Source organism: Leptopilina heterotoma, unplaced genomic scaffold (assembly GCF_015476425.1).
Source record: "Leptopilina heterotoma isolate Lh14 unplaced genomic scaffold, ASM1547642v1 Lhet_99, whole genome shotgun sequence".
NCBI lineage: Eukaryota > Metazoa > Arthropoda > Insecta > Hymenoptera > Figitidae > Leptopilina > Leptopilina heterotoma.
The window spans coordinates 1,141,337-1,158,598 of NW_025111206.1; the positions used below are offsets into that span (position 1 = coordinate 1,141,337).

At 22.1% G+C, this 17,262-nt stretch overlaps 1 protein-coding gene across 10 annotated transcripts in view; it reads right to left on the bottom strand.

Annotated features, from left to right (window-relative positions):
• Positions 1-1,877: 1,877 nt before the first annotated feature.
• Positions 1,878-17,262, bottom strand: part of LOC122512482 (transient receptor potential-gamma protein) — a 227,031-nt gene continuing 211,646 nt past the window's right edge. For 5 of the 10 annotated variants that reach the window (XM_043628339.1, XM_043628332.1, XM_043628335.1 and 2 more), the window contains 9 exons: positions 14,968-15,252; positions 13,889-14,022; positions 13,575-13,707; positions 10,550-10,745; positions 10,129-10,323; positions 9,611-9,902; positions 6,940-7,314; positions 4,792-5,301; positions 1,878-2,611 (listed from right to left, as the gene is read on the bottom strand). In XM_043628339.1, coding sequence (XP_043484274.1) covers positions 2,439-2,611; positions 4,792-5,301; positions 6,940-7,314; positions 9,611-9,902; positions 10,129-10,323; positions 10,550-10,745; positions 13,575-13,707; positions 13,889-14,022; positions 14,968-15,252 — 2,293 coding nt within the window. In that variant the 3' untranslated portion in view covers positions 1,878-2,438. The remainder of the gene's footprint in view (positions 2,612-4,791; positions 5,302-6,939; positions 7,315-9,610; positions 9,903-10,128; positions 10,324-10,549; positions 10,746-13,574; positions 13,708-13,888; positions 14,023-14,967; positions 15,253-17,262) is intronic. The other 5 variants (XM_043628337.1, XM_043628336.1, XM_043628340.1 and 2 more) reach the window with 4 other exon arrangements.

A 17,262-nucleotide genomic window follows, 5' to 3' on the forward strand; every position in this document is an offset into this window, starting at 1 on the left:
AAAAAATATTTATATCAAATAAATAATTATTTACTTGTACAAACAAAATTATATGCAAACAAATAATTATTCGAAACAAAAAAATAACATTATTGTTTTGATAATTATTTCAATCAAACAAATAATTTTCATTAATTAATTCGTTTTGGTAATTATTTGTATCAAATATTATATAAATATAAATAAATAGGTTTAAATAAATATAAGTCAATATAAACAAATACAAATAAATATAAATAAATATAAATAAATATAAATAAATATTAAATAAATATAAATAAATATAAATAAATGTAAACAAATATAAACAAATGCAAATAAATATCGTAAGTAAATATAAATATTTATAAATAAATAAATTAAAAAAATACATGAATATAAAAAAAAATTTCAAACCTTAAAATTGCATCATCTTGTATATCGGATCTGTGGAATTATTCCCGAGTTAGTTTCATCCGCAATTTTTAAAGTCGCGATTTGAAAAGTTTCTAAAAATTCCTATATTGCACTTTTTAGAATATTTTCGGAATAACTGTAAGAAAAAAGTATCGAAAACAATTTTTTTTAAAAGAAATTATCAGAAACGTTTTTTCTAAAAAAAAATCCACCCCTCCCAAATAATCAATTATTAATTAGTTAATATAATTAGTCAATTAAATGAATATAATTATACCACATTTGTTTCATATTTTTTATAAAATAATAATTCAACCATTCACAAATATAATTTTCAAAAATTTTAATTAAATTCTTTTTAACAATTCAATTTCTTTTTTTAAAACAATTTTATTTATTTATTTATTTATTTATTTTATTTTTTTTTTTCTTAGAAATTTAATTAATTTTAATAATTTATAAAAATTAAATTCTTTTCAATATCTACTACCTATTTCAATAAAATTTTACAAAAGAATTCAATTATTTATAAAGAAATATTATTAAAATTCGTCTCAAGAATTCAATTATTTTTAAAAGTAATAAAATTCTTCGCAGAAATTTAATTATGGTCGAGGGTTTAAAAAAATTCTCTTCAAAATTTCAATTATCTTTATAAATAATAAAATTTTTCTTCAAAATTCAATTACAATTTTCAAAAAAACTTAATAAAATTCTTGGAAAAATTTCAATTATTTTCGAAAACTTTTCTCAATTCAATCACAATTTTTTTTACAGAGATTCAATTATTTTTAATACAATTTTAAATATTTTAATCTATTTTCTCGAAAAATGACATTATTCTTAATAATTTTATCGAAATTCGTCAAAAGAATTTTAATTACCTATTTCAAAATTTGTTGATATAATTCTTTAAATGATAGTTCAGTTTTGAAAAAAACATTCAATTCTTCAATTAATTATTTATTTTTGTATTTAAAATTTTATATAAATTTATGAAAATAATAAAATTATTGCGAAGAAAATTATAAAAATTTATTTTTGTATTTAAATAATTGAATTCTCGCAGAATTTTCAAATAATAATTGATTTAAATATAAATTACAGTTACAATTTTAAATAATAATAATTGAATATTAAACTCTCTAAATTTAAATTAGAAATTTTTTTTCAATTTGATTAGTATTATTTTTTTTAGAAATAATTGAATTTTGAAAAGGTTTCAAATTATAATCTTTGATTTTAAATTTTTCATACTTTTAACTGGAAATTGTGTAGATTTAATTTTTTTTGAAAAACTTTAATTGAATTTTTTTTTAAGTTATTCGATTAATAATAAAATAATAATCAAATGAATGAATTGTCATTATAAAAATTTATCACTGGTTGAATTATCCAATTAAGTGAATTGAATAATAATGAAATATGAAACGAAATAATTACAATGAACTGGAATAATTAATTTTCGTATCGTAATTATTTAATTAAATTAACCAATCAATTATTATACCTAAAAAATCAATAAATCATATCGATTAATGTTTCCTTCCTTTAAATAATATCATCGAGTATAAAAATTTTCGAAGATTATTAATTAAAAATTATTAATTTTTCCTTTTTCGAAAATTTTTTTTCGTAGATTAAAAAATTATGTTTAGAAACAAAAAATCATTTTGAAATATAAAATTATATAAATAGTCAATAGCTTAAAACAGTGATAAAAGACTAGAGAAATTTTTCTTGTTTTTTTGGTAATTCGATAGACAGCGTAGTTAACGAAGCACGTTGTCACGAAGGCATCATTGTGCGTCTATGATGGAAGGGTTTTTTTTTTCTTAATGAAAAAAGGGATGTGTGAGTGGTGTCGAATATTTGTGAAATTAATTCAACCAACCTTTCCGCACGTATTAATGTAGAAATTTTCTCTCACCATTTTTTTTTTTTTTTTTTTATAGTTAATCTCAAAAGCGTGAAGAATATACATATAGGTATTGAATTAGACTCGAGAGCGATATAAAGGTTTTAATGTTCTCGTACCGCCATCAAAGCCAACCCGATGTTGTGTCATGTCCAGCAATGGGATCGATTCCGGGCAGAATACGTTGTAGTTGTGTTGCTGAGCCATTTTTCTTGAGCGCCGTTGATAAATTACCCGATGTGACAACACTCTCCTCAGTTGTCGATGGTGTTAATGGAATCGCATTAACTGACATACCTGAAAATTTGCCAATAATCACGATTCATTATTATTATTATTATTATTATTCTTAGCAACAATTACTATAACTTCTTACTCACTTTTTTTTTTAAATAAAATTTTATTTTTTTACATTTTTTTTTGCAAATTAATAAATTTTACTAATTAAATTAGTAGAAATTGGAAAACATTATTTGAAAATAATTTCTTTTCAACTGTCAAAATCTAAAATCCATGTTTTTTTTTTACTTAACGTAAAAATGAAAGAAATGTTAATTAGATCTCAGACATTTATTTTTAATAATAATAATAATAATAATAATAATAATAATAATAATAATAATAAAAATAATAATAATAAAAAATAACGAAAAAAATGACTAAATTTCGCCTCTAAATATGTGTAATTTCTAAGAGAACTCAAAAGCAACAAATTTCACTAGAACTAGAATTTTAATGTTCTAATTAATTCACTATATGAATGTTTCGTTAAAAAGTGACAAACACAAGGGACTTAAAGCTAATTCACTCTCCGGTTTAATTAAATATTCCTCTCGACGGAAATTAAATGTCTTGGAGAAGAATATTCCACTGGCACGAAATAGATTTCTCCTATCTTTTTCTTTTTTATTTTATTATTTTCCGTTTTTAAAAAATAATTCACTCAACATTTAGAGCAAGTCTTCCAGAAATTTTCCATCTCTACAATATTTGCATATATTCTTAAAATCAGAATTTATAAAATTAATTTCCTTGAAATTACTTCGTTTCAAATAATATTTAAATTCTAGTTTTGTGCATATAAGACAGAAATATTTAATAGTGAATCTAATTAGCGTAACGATAGAAAAAAAAATAGAATTTTCCCCATTTATAATTTAATTATTTTAATTTTAATTTTATTATTTATCTTTATCTCTCAAAATTTAAATTTTTAATTTTATTATTTAAATTTTGAGAGATAATTATAATTATCTCTCAAAATTTATTATTTATTATAATAATTATGAATTATTATAATTTAAATAATAAAATTAAAATAATTAAAACTATAAATGGAAAAAATTCCATATTTTGTTAATGTTTATATTAATTAATTCAAAAATACAGAAATAATTTTTTTTTTGAATTAATTAGTAAATATAATTTTTTTATTTTTATTTATTTTTTTTATTCTCAATTAGTAAGAATAATAATACCATAAATGAATTAAATAAATTATTTTTACGTCATTTGATTAAAGAATACAGGAAAGATTACTTTCTTTATTTGTTAATTCAGAAATTAATTAATAAAAAGTTAATTATTATTAGTAATAATGATTAATTATTAGGTAATTAATTATTGAAAAAATAATAAATAAAATTATTTAATTAAAGAATAGAGAAAAAATTTAATAATTAATTCTTCTGCTACAAAATGTAATATTTTATAGAGCAGAATAAATTAAATTGAATTGAATATCTACTATTTTGTAAAACATTTTTCAAAATAAATTTTTTTAAAAGAAAAAGAAGAATTGATTTAATATTAAAAAACCATTGTATGAAGTAAAGAATTTATTTATATTTTGCTCAGGAATATAGAATTAATTATTATCTAAATTAATAAATTTAATAAATTTATTAAGACATAAATAAGTTCTATTATAAAACTTTGGATGAATTATTGAAAAAATCTATTATTACCTAAATTATTCAATAATTGAATAATATAGAAAAAATCTATTATTAAATTATTCAGTAATTGAATATAGAAAAAATTAAATATTCAAAATTAAAAATAATAAAATAGACGAACAAAAACAAAAAAATAAAAAATAGTTAAGAAGGATAAAAATAATAAGTGAAGAATATATTTTCATAATTATGAATTCAAGAAGATAGAAGTAATTATTATCTGTATTAATTAAAAAAACAATTCACTTCTTTTCTTCCACTAAGAAAGAAAATAAAACATTGAGTTAAACGATCAGATCAGAATATAAAAAGTAATTAAATACATAATTAAAATACCTTCGGATCATAATGAGAATGTAAAAAAATTGAGAGAAAAAGAGAGAAGGTAAAAATAATGATCCTGAAATAAAAGTGGAATAAAAATAAAATAGAAAATAAAATAAAAGAAAAATAAAACAAAAATAAAATCTATTCTAAAAATGGAAAAAATGAGAAAAACTGAAAAACTGAAAAACTCACCTTGATCACCTGGACCAAATGATTCGGCAGCGTCGAGACTCGGCTGTTGACTCTGAATGACCTCGTGACTTCTCGGTGGAATCGATTGCATTGCAAGATCGGGACTTCGAGTTGGCACACTCGAGGCACGTTGCAATTGCAATCGTGACATTCGCGACGCCAATACAGTGGCAATTGGCTGTACGACACTCTCGACTGGTGTCGTCGTACTTGACACCGATGGGGTTGACGATCGTGATGTAGAAAATTTTTTTCGCTTCTTCTTCAATGCGGCAAATGCTGGTCCAAGACCGTGACCGAACACATTGTGGCTTTCATGTTGTTGTTGCTGTTGTTGTTGTTGTGAATGATGATGATGATGATGATGATGTTGCATGTGATGTGGATGATGAGGATGTGAATCCTGAGATGGTGCATCCAATGATGATTTTGAATCAGACGAACCTTCCGATCTTGAACCACCCTCATCGGATCCTGGTGAATAGACCGAGTCCTCCGAACGTGATCTTCCTGTTTATTGAATAAATTTTCTTCTTTGTAGAATGTTTCACTTCAGTATTTTTTTTATTATTTACCATTTTTATTTTCTTCTGGTTTTTCTATTTACTATTTCTATTATTTACTATTTTTATTATTTACTATTTTTATTTTTTACTGTTTTTTCTATTTACTATTTTTATTATTTTCTATTTTTACTTTTTACTGTTTTTTCTATTTACTATTTTTATTATTTCCTATTTCTACTATTTACTATTTTTATTCTTTACTATTTTTATTCTTTCCTGTTTTTACTATTTACTATTTCTAGTATTTACTATTTTTATTCTCTACTGTTTTTACTAATTTTACTACTTACTATTGTTGCTATTTACTGTTTTTACTTTTTACTATGTTTACTATTTTTATTCTTTATACTTTTTTTACTATCTAGTATTTTTAAAATTAATTTTTATCAGTGATAATAAAAAAAGTCAATTTTTTTGTTCTTTTTAAAAAATATTAAATTTTGTTTTATTAAAAAAATTATTATATAATTTAATTTTAATTTTCTAGAACCGAGTGATAATAATTTTCAGTAAGCAATATTGAGTGCAGAAAAATTTTTAAATCCAGTTTCATTCCAAAACGTTCTACTATAATAAATTTGAGAAAAAAATCATGCATTTCTATTTTCTAGAGAGGAAAACCAAAATTCTATACAAAAAATACAAAAAATGAACTATAAAAAGATTAAACGACTAAAAGAATAAATTACAAAAAAAATTTACTGCTAGAAAAGCAAACTACAAATAAATAAATTTCCAATAAAAAGTAAACTACAAAAAGATACAAAAAAAATAAAATAAAGTAAAAATATAAACCACGGAAAAAGGTTTTTAATACCTAATGAACTTGAAAGAAAATAAATTGCAAAATAATTAACTTATAAAAAGAAACCACAGAAAAAATTTTTTAAAAATGAATTACAAAGAAATACAGAAAAATGAACTATAAAAAAATTAATTGAAAAAAATTAGTTGCAAAAAAATTTACCAAAAAAAGCTACGAAGAACTGAATTACAAAAAATAAACTACAAGAAGAATAAATTACAAAAAAAGAACTGCAAAGAAAATATACTACAAAAAGAAATTCCAAGTAAAAAAGAAAATGCAAAAAAACTAAAATAAAAATAATAAACCACCAAAATAAATTTTTAAAATTAAAAAAAAAAAAAATACAAAAAATGTACTATGAAGAAAATAAAGTACATAAAAATAAAGTAGAATAAAATGAACGACAAAAAAAATTAATTTACTAAAAAATAAAACACCGAAGTAATAAATAACAAGAAAATAAACTACAAAGGAATACTAAAATACTAAATTACTAAAAAAATAATAAAGAAAAAAATCAACTACAAAAAAGATATAAAAAAAATTTGCAAGAGAATGAACTACAAAAGAATAAAAAAATACTAAATTACTAAAAAAAATAATTAACTGATAAATCAACTACAAAAAAGATATAAAAAAATTTGCAAGAGAATAGACTACAAAAAGTGCAATACAATACTACAATACAATACCAAAAAAATACTCCACACATTTTTTTTTCTTTTTTTTTTTTCAAAAAAAGCAAATTCTAAATTTCTAAAAAGAATCCTATACCAATCAGCCTGGAGACTCTACCAGCTTTGGCAGCTTCAATAATTGTTCCCCAGCGTCGTTTTTTCGAATCACTTCTCGATTCACGATTCATTCTTTGTCCACCACTACCAAGTCCCGGTACACTATTTGTACTGGTGTGATGTCGTTTTGGTGCGATACTCGAACCAAAAATACCGCTCAATGTACTGCCGAAAAGTTCATGCGATTGCTGTTCATCGTGTGAATGTTGAAGTGATGCAGTAAATTCAGCGACTGGCGGCAATTGACCACTGCCCGATGGTTGTGGTGCAATATTGAAGCCCTTCATCAGTCTTCTCTCCTTTTGACGATTCTTCTTACCACCCGCACCTATGGACAACTCTTTCACGCTACCGTCTACTATACAAAAAAAAAACCAAAAAAAAAACCCAAAAAAACCGAAACAAACAGAAAAAAGACAAACTGAAAAAAACTACAATAACAAAACATAAATTGTGGATTATACAGTCAAAATTATAGTTAAATTATATTTTTAAATTATATAATCGGGTCTCATGACATAATATCGATAATTTTAATTATTATCGATGCGTGTTCTTGGAGTAAAGTATAATAATATCTAAGGAAAAATTACGAAAAAAAAATTACAAACGAAAAAATTTGTGCAGAAAAAAGTTATAATTGGGTTTTTTTAGTTCCTTTGGAAAAATTGTCGGATGGGAAATATTGAAGAATTGTGAAGTACCATTATTTTATTAGTATAGTAACTAGTATTATATTGGTACAGTATTTAATATTTTACTACTATAGAAATTAATATTCTACTGGTATAATATTTATTACTATACTGGTGTAATATTTATTACTATACTGTTATAATATTTATTACTATACTGTTATAAAATTTATTATTTTCCTCGTACAATATTTATGTTTTGTACAAGTATAATATTTATTACCATACTGGTATAATATTTATTACTATACTGTTATAATATTTATTATTCTACTGGTATAATATTTATTACTATACTGGTGTAATATTTATTACTATACTGTTATAATATTTATTACTATACTGTTATAAAATTTATTATTTTCCTCGTACAATATTTATTTTTTGTACAAGTATAATATTTATTACTATACTGGTATAATTATTATTACTATACTGTTATAATATTTATTATTCTACTGGTATAATATGTATTATTTTCCCCGTACAATATGTGATTTACAATACAAAAACAACTAATTTATGTAAATAAATTTACACTAATAGAAAACTTTCTATTTTTGTAAGTTCGTTTATTCACGAACTTACAAAAATAAAAATAAAATATTCGTTTACCATAAAAATAATAAAATACTTGTATAGTAATCCTAGTTAAATTGTAAATAATTTAGTAATTATTTATTATTATGATAGTAAATAAAATTAGATTAGTAGAATAATAAATATTAGATTTAGTAAAGTAATTAATATTAGACTAGTAAAATAATTAATTAATTAAAAAATAATTCATTAAATTCTACAATAATTAATATTATTATACTCTTCAAAATTGTTTTAAAATTATTACCAAATATTCATTTTCTAAATAGTTTAGATAACAATATTACACACAAAATAAAAAATAAATAATTTTTTTTTCTTATCATGAAATTCTTTTTTTTAAAATAATTTTTCTTTTTTTTTAAGAAATTTGTTTTTCAATTTTCTTTTTTTAATAATTTTTTTTTATTTAAATTTTTTAAATTAGTTAGAAAAATAAAGAATTTAATTCCCATTTAAAAAAAATTGTATAACAATTGTATTTTTTCGCATTTTCTACTTAAAAAAATTTCTATTTCATAAAAATGCTTCAACAATTAAAAAAATCAATTTTTTTATTCCTTAATTTTTTGGTAGATGAAAAAAACATGTTTTTTTTTACAAAATTGTGAAAGGATTTTAAAATCTATTAATTTTTAAGAAAAATAAATTTTAAATAATTAAATAGTTGAAATAATTTTTTTGATAAAGTTAAAAATGTAGTGAATTATAAAAATAATTTTATATATTATTATTATTTCTTCCCTTAAATAATTAAAAAATTATCGTTATTTATCGAAAATACACGGAAAAGTTCTTGGGCGAGTCGCTGTACCTGTTGTGGTGGCGCTGAGTGACCAGTACCTATGGTAAAGTGACAGCCCCATTTTGGTAGCTCATTTCACCCACAGAGACTGCTGCTTTCCTACTGTGGGGCGTCAGAGCTCTCTTGTGGGGCATCAGAGCTCTCTTTAGAGAGAAAGCAGAAAACCTTTTCTGTGGGAGGCGAGTGAGAGACGTCTGCTCGCCCAAAAACTTTTCCGTGTAGTAAAGATTTTTATTAATTTAAATGTAGCGAGTGTATTAAAAAATATACAATAAAAATGATCATAGAAATTAATATAAAAATATAAAATAACCTTAAAAATATTTTAAAAATTGTTGCGAAATTGTTTTTCTTTTGTTTTTTTTTACACAAATTTTATACTATGATTAATATTTAATTAAATTTTTACTAGAAAAAAAAATGAAGAAAAAATTTTTTTTTTTTGGAAAAAACTATAAATTTTGTAGAAAACTGTAAATTTTTGTAAAATTACAATATTATTTCCAAAGGAAGTAAAAAAAAAATAAAATTGTGCTTATATTTTTTCTCACCAGTTGCACCGCTTGCTGTCGATGTATTCATTCCGGAATTTTTAAGAATCTCGATGAGCTCACAACGAAATGCGCTAATGTCCTGTTTGATTTCGTTGACATCATCCTCAGTGACACCCTCGCCCTCTGTTCTTCTTTGTTCGACAGTCACGTAACGTCTTACGAGATTCCTCATTATTTGTTGATACCGGAAATCGCGCTCCGACGCCTGCTTCTGTTTTCTCTGGAAAAATAGAATTGCTCCTGTGATGAAATCTGTAATCCCTAGAATTTTCCATATGTTTTTTCTGTTCTGAAAGAAAAATTTGTCAATCATTTTCTTCCTGAAGGACTTTTTTTTCTAAATTTATTTTTCTTTTAATTTTTGTTTTTTATTCTTTTCTTTAATATAATTATTGTAAATAATTTTTTACTTCTGAGAATAAAATTCTAAAAAAAAAATTGAAAAAATTGAAAAATTTTTTTTAACGAAGTTAAAAAAATAAAAATAGGAGAAAAAAAAGAAACGAAAAACTCACCCTAATTGTTCGCATATGCTCCTTTTTTGCGGCTCTACTGTGTCCGCAAACTTTTCGATACATCCACATGAAAACATAACCGGCACTTTTTGGTGTTGGAATAATATTAAAGGGCGGTGGTACCGTTCCACCTTCTTCAAAATAACTTATCCACAGTTTACTTCTTGCAAATTTCCATTCAACGTCAGCGCGTTCCTAAATTTTAAATTTAATTTTTAATTTTTCCTAAATCCTAAATTTTATTTTTTAAAAATGCTTATTTCTTTCAATTTTGTACAAACAAATTTTTTTTCTAAATAAGTTGTATACCTAAATGCGTTTCAAGAGCAAATAATGAAAACAAAAAATTAATTAAAAAAATTAATTTGACTTTTTTTTTAAAAACATTTTTCTTCTCTATAGGGAAAATAAAAATTATTACCGATATTAATTGATAGGAGTGATTCATCATGGCAATTAAAAGATTCAATAATACGACAATATTGATAACAGAATATGTGCCAAACATGAGCATTCCCCAGAATCGTGTGAATATTTTGATGCCATCCAATTCGAAACTTTCAAGATCCACCAATCCGAATACTGCCCAAAAAAGCGTTTGTATTGTCTCGAACAAACTGTCGAAAAAAAATATATATTTACTTTATTTCTATTAGAAAACAAAAAAGGGAAGAAAAGAAAAAGAAAATTTTAAAGTTTTTTTAGATTGTTGCAGAAAAAAATTCGTCTGACATAAAAATACTTTTACTACTGTGACATTTTTTTTACATTCACAGAGAGTCTGACTAAAGCAGAACTTAACTACTGAAAATATTGTCTGACCATAATTTATCTTTACTACTGAAAAATTGTCTGACCATTTAATTTATCTTTACTACTAAAAATATTGTCTGACTATAATTTACCTTTACTACTGAAAAAAATGTCAGATAATTTATTTTTACTACTGACGAATATTCTATCGTAATTAAGCTTTGTTGTTGAAAAAAAATGTCTGACTGGAATTTACTTTTACTACTAATAAATATTTTACGATTATTTTCCTTTTTACTACTGAAAGAATTATTATTAAAATATACCTTTACTACTGAAAAATATATTATCGTAATTTACCATTTTTAGTTCTTACTGAAAAAACGTCTGATTACTACTTACCTTTACTACTAAAAAATATTATTCATTAACGCACTGTTGGGACGAAATAAATTTCTGACTAACGTTTATCTTTACTACTGAGAAAATGTCAGACATTTTATTTTTACGACTAAATAATATTTTGATTTACCTTTTTTATTAAAACAAGTGTCTGACTGGAATTTACTTTTACTACTAAAAAAATGTATAGCTGAAATTTACTTTTACTACTGAAAAAATGTCTGACTGGAATATACTTTTACTACTGAGAAAAAATGTCTGACTGGAATTCACTTTCACTACTGAAAAAACGTCTGATAGAAACTTACTTTTACTGCTGAGAAAAATGTCTAATTGAAATTTACTTTCACTGCTGAAAACACGTCTGACTGGAATTTACTTTTACTACTGAAAAATGTCTGACTAGAATATACTTTTACTAATGAGAAAAATGTCTGACTGAAATTTACTTTAACTACTGAAAAAACGTCTGATTGTCACTTACTTTTACTACTGAAAAAAATGTCTGTCTGAAAGTTACTTTTACTACTGAGAAATGCTTTACCATCATTTACCTTTACTACTGAAAAAATGTCTGACCGAAATTTACCTTTTCTACTGAAAAATGTCTCATCGAAATTTACTTTTACTACTGAAAAAATGCAAAAAAAAAATTGAAAACTATGTCTGATCATTATCTACTTGCACTACTGTCATAATATAAAAAAAAGGAAAAGTTGCATTACGCCTGACGAAAATTACTTTTACTACTAATACAAAAATATTTATTTTTAATATTTTTTTGTGTGGCTAAAATTGTCTAAAACTATAGGTAGAAAAATTTCTAATAACAATTTACTGTTAATACTGTCAATAAAAGTAGAAATTAAAATTTTTCTCTTGTCTGACCTAAAATTTCCTTTACTACTGTGACGCAAAAAAAAAAATACATAAATTTGCAAAAAGTCTTCCTAAAAGTATGTTTAACTACCGAGATAAAAATGTCCCGTCAACAAATTCATTCCCTACTGATATTAAAAGTCAAGCAGTTAAAAAATGTCTGACCGTAATTTACTCATACTACTGAGAATTGAAAAAAATGTTTAAATAGAGTTAATAAAATTTTATTAAAAAATTTTTTTAATAAAAATAAAAATAAAAATAATTTTTAATAAAAATAAAAATAAAAATAATTTTTAATAAAAATAAAAATAAAAATAATTTTTAATAAAAATAAAAATAATTTTTCTAATTAAAAAAAAAAATTTTTTTTAATAAAAATAATTATTTCCAATAAAATGTTTTCCGACGAAAATTTTATACAATTACAAATTAAATAAAAGAGAGAATTTTTTTTGTTAATTAGATATGTTTCTTATTCTCTAAATTCAAATTAATAAAAATTTTTACTAATTGAAATTTACAGAGTTAGGAGATGTGTTAAAAATTTTTTTCAAAAAAATAGAAAGTACTCGTTACACAAAAAAAAAGTAGAGAAAAAAATGAAACAGTAAAAGAATTTGTCTCTTTGAAATCGAAATTTGTCCCCATTCTTTGATTCTCGTATTTTTGAAACCATTTATTTCGTTTCAAGCCTTAATTATCTTCTACTCTACTAGTTTTATTTTACACTTTTTTCTTTTTTTTTTTTTTTTGTCGATCTTAAAATAATCGAAAGTTTTATTTTTTCTATACTTGTTCAATTGTTGTCGCGAGTGAAAATTAAAAATATAGTGGAAATAAATGTTCTTTTCGCTTTGATGTTTTATACGAACGTTTTGATCGATCAAATTGAATTTCAGGTAGCGAAAAAAGACTCTCAATTTTATTCGCAAATAGCATTTAAAAAATAGTCTACCACAAAAAAAAAAGAAAATATTTTTTTCTATTCTATTTTTATCAAAAGAATCTATAAAAATTTGAGAAAAAAACTCTGTTTCAACAAAAATTGTTTTACTTAAAAAGATTTTTCAGTTTTATTTAAATTTTGTTTAGTTTGAAAAAATTTTTTTCTTCCCCTATCGATAGGGGAAAATATTGATACAGGGGAGGGGAAAGGGGAAGTTAAATACTATTTGAAAAATGTTAGAGAGAACTGATTCACTAAAAATTGTTATTATTTATTTGTACTGTTAATTGTTTTAATTGTTTATTTAAAATATTTTACTTTGAAAAAAAAATATATTTTTCATCCTCTATCGAATTTAGAAAAAGAGTGCTAAGAACGAGAAGCAAGAAACTGTATATATATATATGTGTGTAAAATAAAAATTTTCATTTAGTTCAAAATAAGAAATTGGTGAAAAACATACTTTGCAAATCTGCGCCAAACGATGCAAGCATTTGGATCCATATTGGTTACATTTGCATTTTGAGGATTTGCCGAGGCAGTGGGACACTTTTTCTTCTCCAAATCCGCGTAGTACCATAAAAGTTGATTCAGCCCTGAAAATCCAATTACATAAAACCAACAAATTCTTGTGATTCAAAAAAAAAAAAAAAAAAAAAATTTAAATCGATCTATTTTTTACCAAATTTTCTTTTTTGAAAAATTCGTTTAATGTTTGTTTGTTTTTTTTTGGAAAAAAATTTTTTAAAAAAAGTGAAAAGACAAAAAATCACTGACCACAGGAGAAAGCAAACAGGACCAAAACGTAGAGAAAGAAGAATTTCATAATGTCCATCACCATTCGCGACAGAGAAACTTGCAAGGGTCCCAAGTGTGGATTCACAGAAAAAATGTACACCAACTTCAAAGAACTGCATTCAAAGGAAAAAATATTTTTTTTACATTTTAAAGCGGTTTGGAAGTTGAAATTTTTGTTTTAATTATGATAGTAATTATAGTTATGATACTAATTAGTAATGAATGTAATTACATAATTAACTCTAGGAATAAGTATGTAACTAATTGTAAAATTAGTAATAAAAATAATTACATAACTAATTATATAATTAGTAATAAAAAAAATAATTACGTAACTAATTATATAATTAGTAATAAAAATAAATACATAACTAATTATGATATTAGTTACAAAAATAATTTCCTAACAAATTATATAAATTCGTAACAATTATATAATTATTTATAAAAATAATTACGTAACTAATTGTAAAACTGTTCGCGCAAAATAATTTTGTAATTAATTGACGGAATTATTTAACTAATTATATAATCAATTCGTTCATTAATAACTAATAATAATAATTGCGTGTAACTAACATTTTTAGTTTTCATGATTTTGATATTTTTGTTGTTTTGATTTTTGTTGTTTTTAACTAATTGTTAGTTTATTTACGCAATTATAATTAAAAATTTTTATTACAAAATTAATTGAAAATCTTACTTTGATAATTATTTAAACTTTTTTTATTTATACAGAAACGTAAAAAAGATAATAACAATTACTAAAAATTTAATTAATTATACACTCAAAAAAAAAAAAAAAAAAAAAAAAAAAAAAAAAATACAGAAATGTTGGAAAATACTAAAAATACTAAAATATTAAATACTAAAAATACTAAAAATACTAAAAATGAATAAAATTAAGAAAAGAATAGAAAAACTGAAAATGAATAAAATTGAAGAAATGGAAAACTGAAAAATGAATAAAATTGAAAAAAATGAAAAACTGAAAATGAATAAAATTAGAAAAAATGAAAAACTGAAAATGAATAAAAATTAAAAAGAAAAATGAAAACCTGAAAATATTGGCAGCCGAAAATAGTCCCTCGGATATAAGCATTGGATCCCAAGTGTCCCACTCTTCTCGTTGAAGTTCTATGATTGATCCGGCGTCACGACCCTCATTTTCTTTTTGTACCCTATAGTAAGCGACCACCCTCAATGCAACGGTTGCCACGTACAACGAGTTCGTTACGAAGTCGATCACATTCCACATGTCGTTCACGTACTCTTCAAGGCCCACGTCCCACAATTGCTTTACCTCCGACCAAATCAGTCCGGAAACCCAGGCCAATATTAACCTGCAACATTTATGACATCTGGATGGATGAAAGATGATTCTAAATTTATCTCATATTTTGATTTGCAATGAATCAAAATACATATTTTTTCTCCCACCAAATTTCAATTTTAACTATTTTTTTTTTATTCTCAAAAATATTTTTTTATTTTCTGAAAAATTTTCAAATATTTAGTTTAAAACTTTTATAATTCTTTCTCTAAAATTTATTAATTCTCTAAAATTCAAATTGGTGATTTTTTGTTTACACAAACAAAAAATTCTCTGAAATTCTAAAAGAATTCTCTAAAATTCAAATTGGTGATTTTTTGTTTACACAAACAAAAAATTCTCTGAAATTCTAAAAGAATTCTCTAAAATTCAAATTGGTGATTTTTTTATTGCACAAACAAAGCAAGTATCTTACGAAAAATTAAATTTTTAATTATTAATTTTGTGATTATTATTTATCTGTTTTATGATCTCAATTTTTAAATGTAATTAATTGTAACTACTCTTCAAATTTAAATTAGTAAAAATGTTTACTAATTTGAATCATTGACTGACTTTTTGCTTTTGAATTAGTAAATTTTACTAATAAATTAGTAGAAATTACTATTAATGAGTAAAATTTACTAATTCAAAAGCAAAAAGTCAGTCACTAATTTGAACTAGTAAACATTTCCACTAATTCGATTTTAGAGAGTACAAAATTAAAAAATAGAAATTACAAAATAAAAAAATATAATAATAAAATAAAAAAATTATAATTAGAAATATAATTAAAACTTCTAAACACAATTTCAGTTTATAATTATGTGTTTATAATTAATAATTAAAATTTTTAAGTAGGAATTCGAATCTCAAGTTAGGAAGTTAATTAAAATGTGTATCAACAATAAAAAAGTAAAAATTCATAAAATATAGAATAAAAATTATAATTAATATTTTAAACACAATTTTAGTTTATAATTATGTGAATATATAATTTATAAGTATTTTAATAGTGAATCGTCAAGTTTATTTAAATTTGAAACTAGAAATAAAATATATAAATTAAAAATAATTGCAATAATGGAAATTCATGCGCGAAAAAATTAATTATTTATAAAAATAATTGAATTCTTGACTTCTTGAGAAAAATGTTATTAATGTTTGTGAAAATAATTAGATTGTTTTGAAGAATTTATATGATTTTTTTGAAAAACAATAAATAAAATAAAAAAAAATAATATTAGATAAAGTTTAATTTTAATTGAAAATCATGAAAGTAATTAAATATTTTGAAGAATTTCCTTCAAATTTTTAAAATAATCGTGTTTGTTAATAATTGTCAAAAAAAAAAATGTTTAATTATATTGAATTTTATTAAAATTTTTAGAAAATTATAAAATTCTGAGAAGAATTTTATTACAATTCTTTAAGATAATTAAATTAATTCAAGGGATTTTATTAAAATATTAAAAATACTTGAATTCTTTTTCATAATTTTATTATTAAATTTTATTAAAAATATTAATAAAAAAATTTAATTCTTTCGGACAATTTTATTAGAGTTTTTGTAAATAATTAAATTTAGAAATTTATTGAAAGAATTTTTTAATATTTTTTGAAAATAATTTTTTAAATAATTTTAATTATGAAAATTAGGAAAATAATTCAATTTTACGAAGATTTTTTTTTCAACTTGTTGAAATAATTGTTTCTGTGTTAATGATTGTAATAAAATTTTTAATTATTAAATTTTATTGGTATTTTTCGGAAATAATTGAATTCTTCTCAGAATTTTATTCCAATTTTTGAATATAATTGAATTCTTTCGAGAAATTTTCTAAAAATTGTCCCCAAAAAATTGAATTCATGCGAAGAAATTCATTATTTATAAAAATAATTGAATTATTATGAAACATTTATTTTTCTAACAATTTAAAAAAATAATTGAATCCTTTCGAGAAATTTTCTAAAAATTGTATTGAAAATAATTGAATTCATGCGAAAAAATTTATCATTTATAAAAATAATTGAATTATTA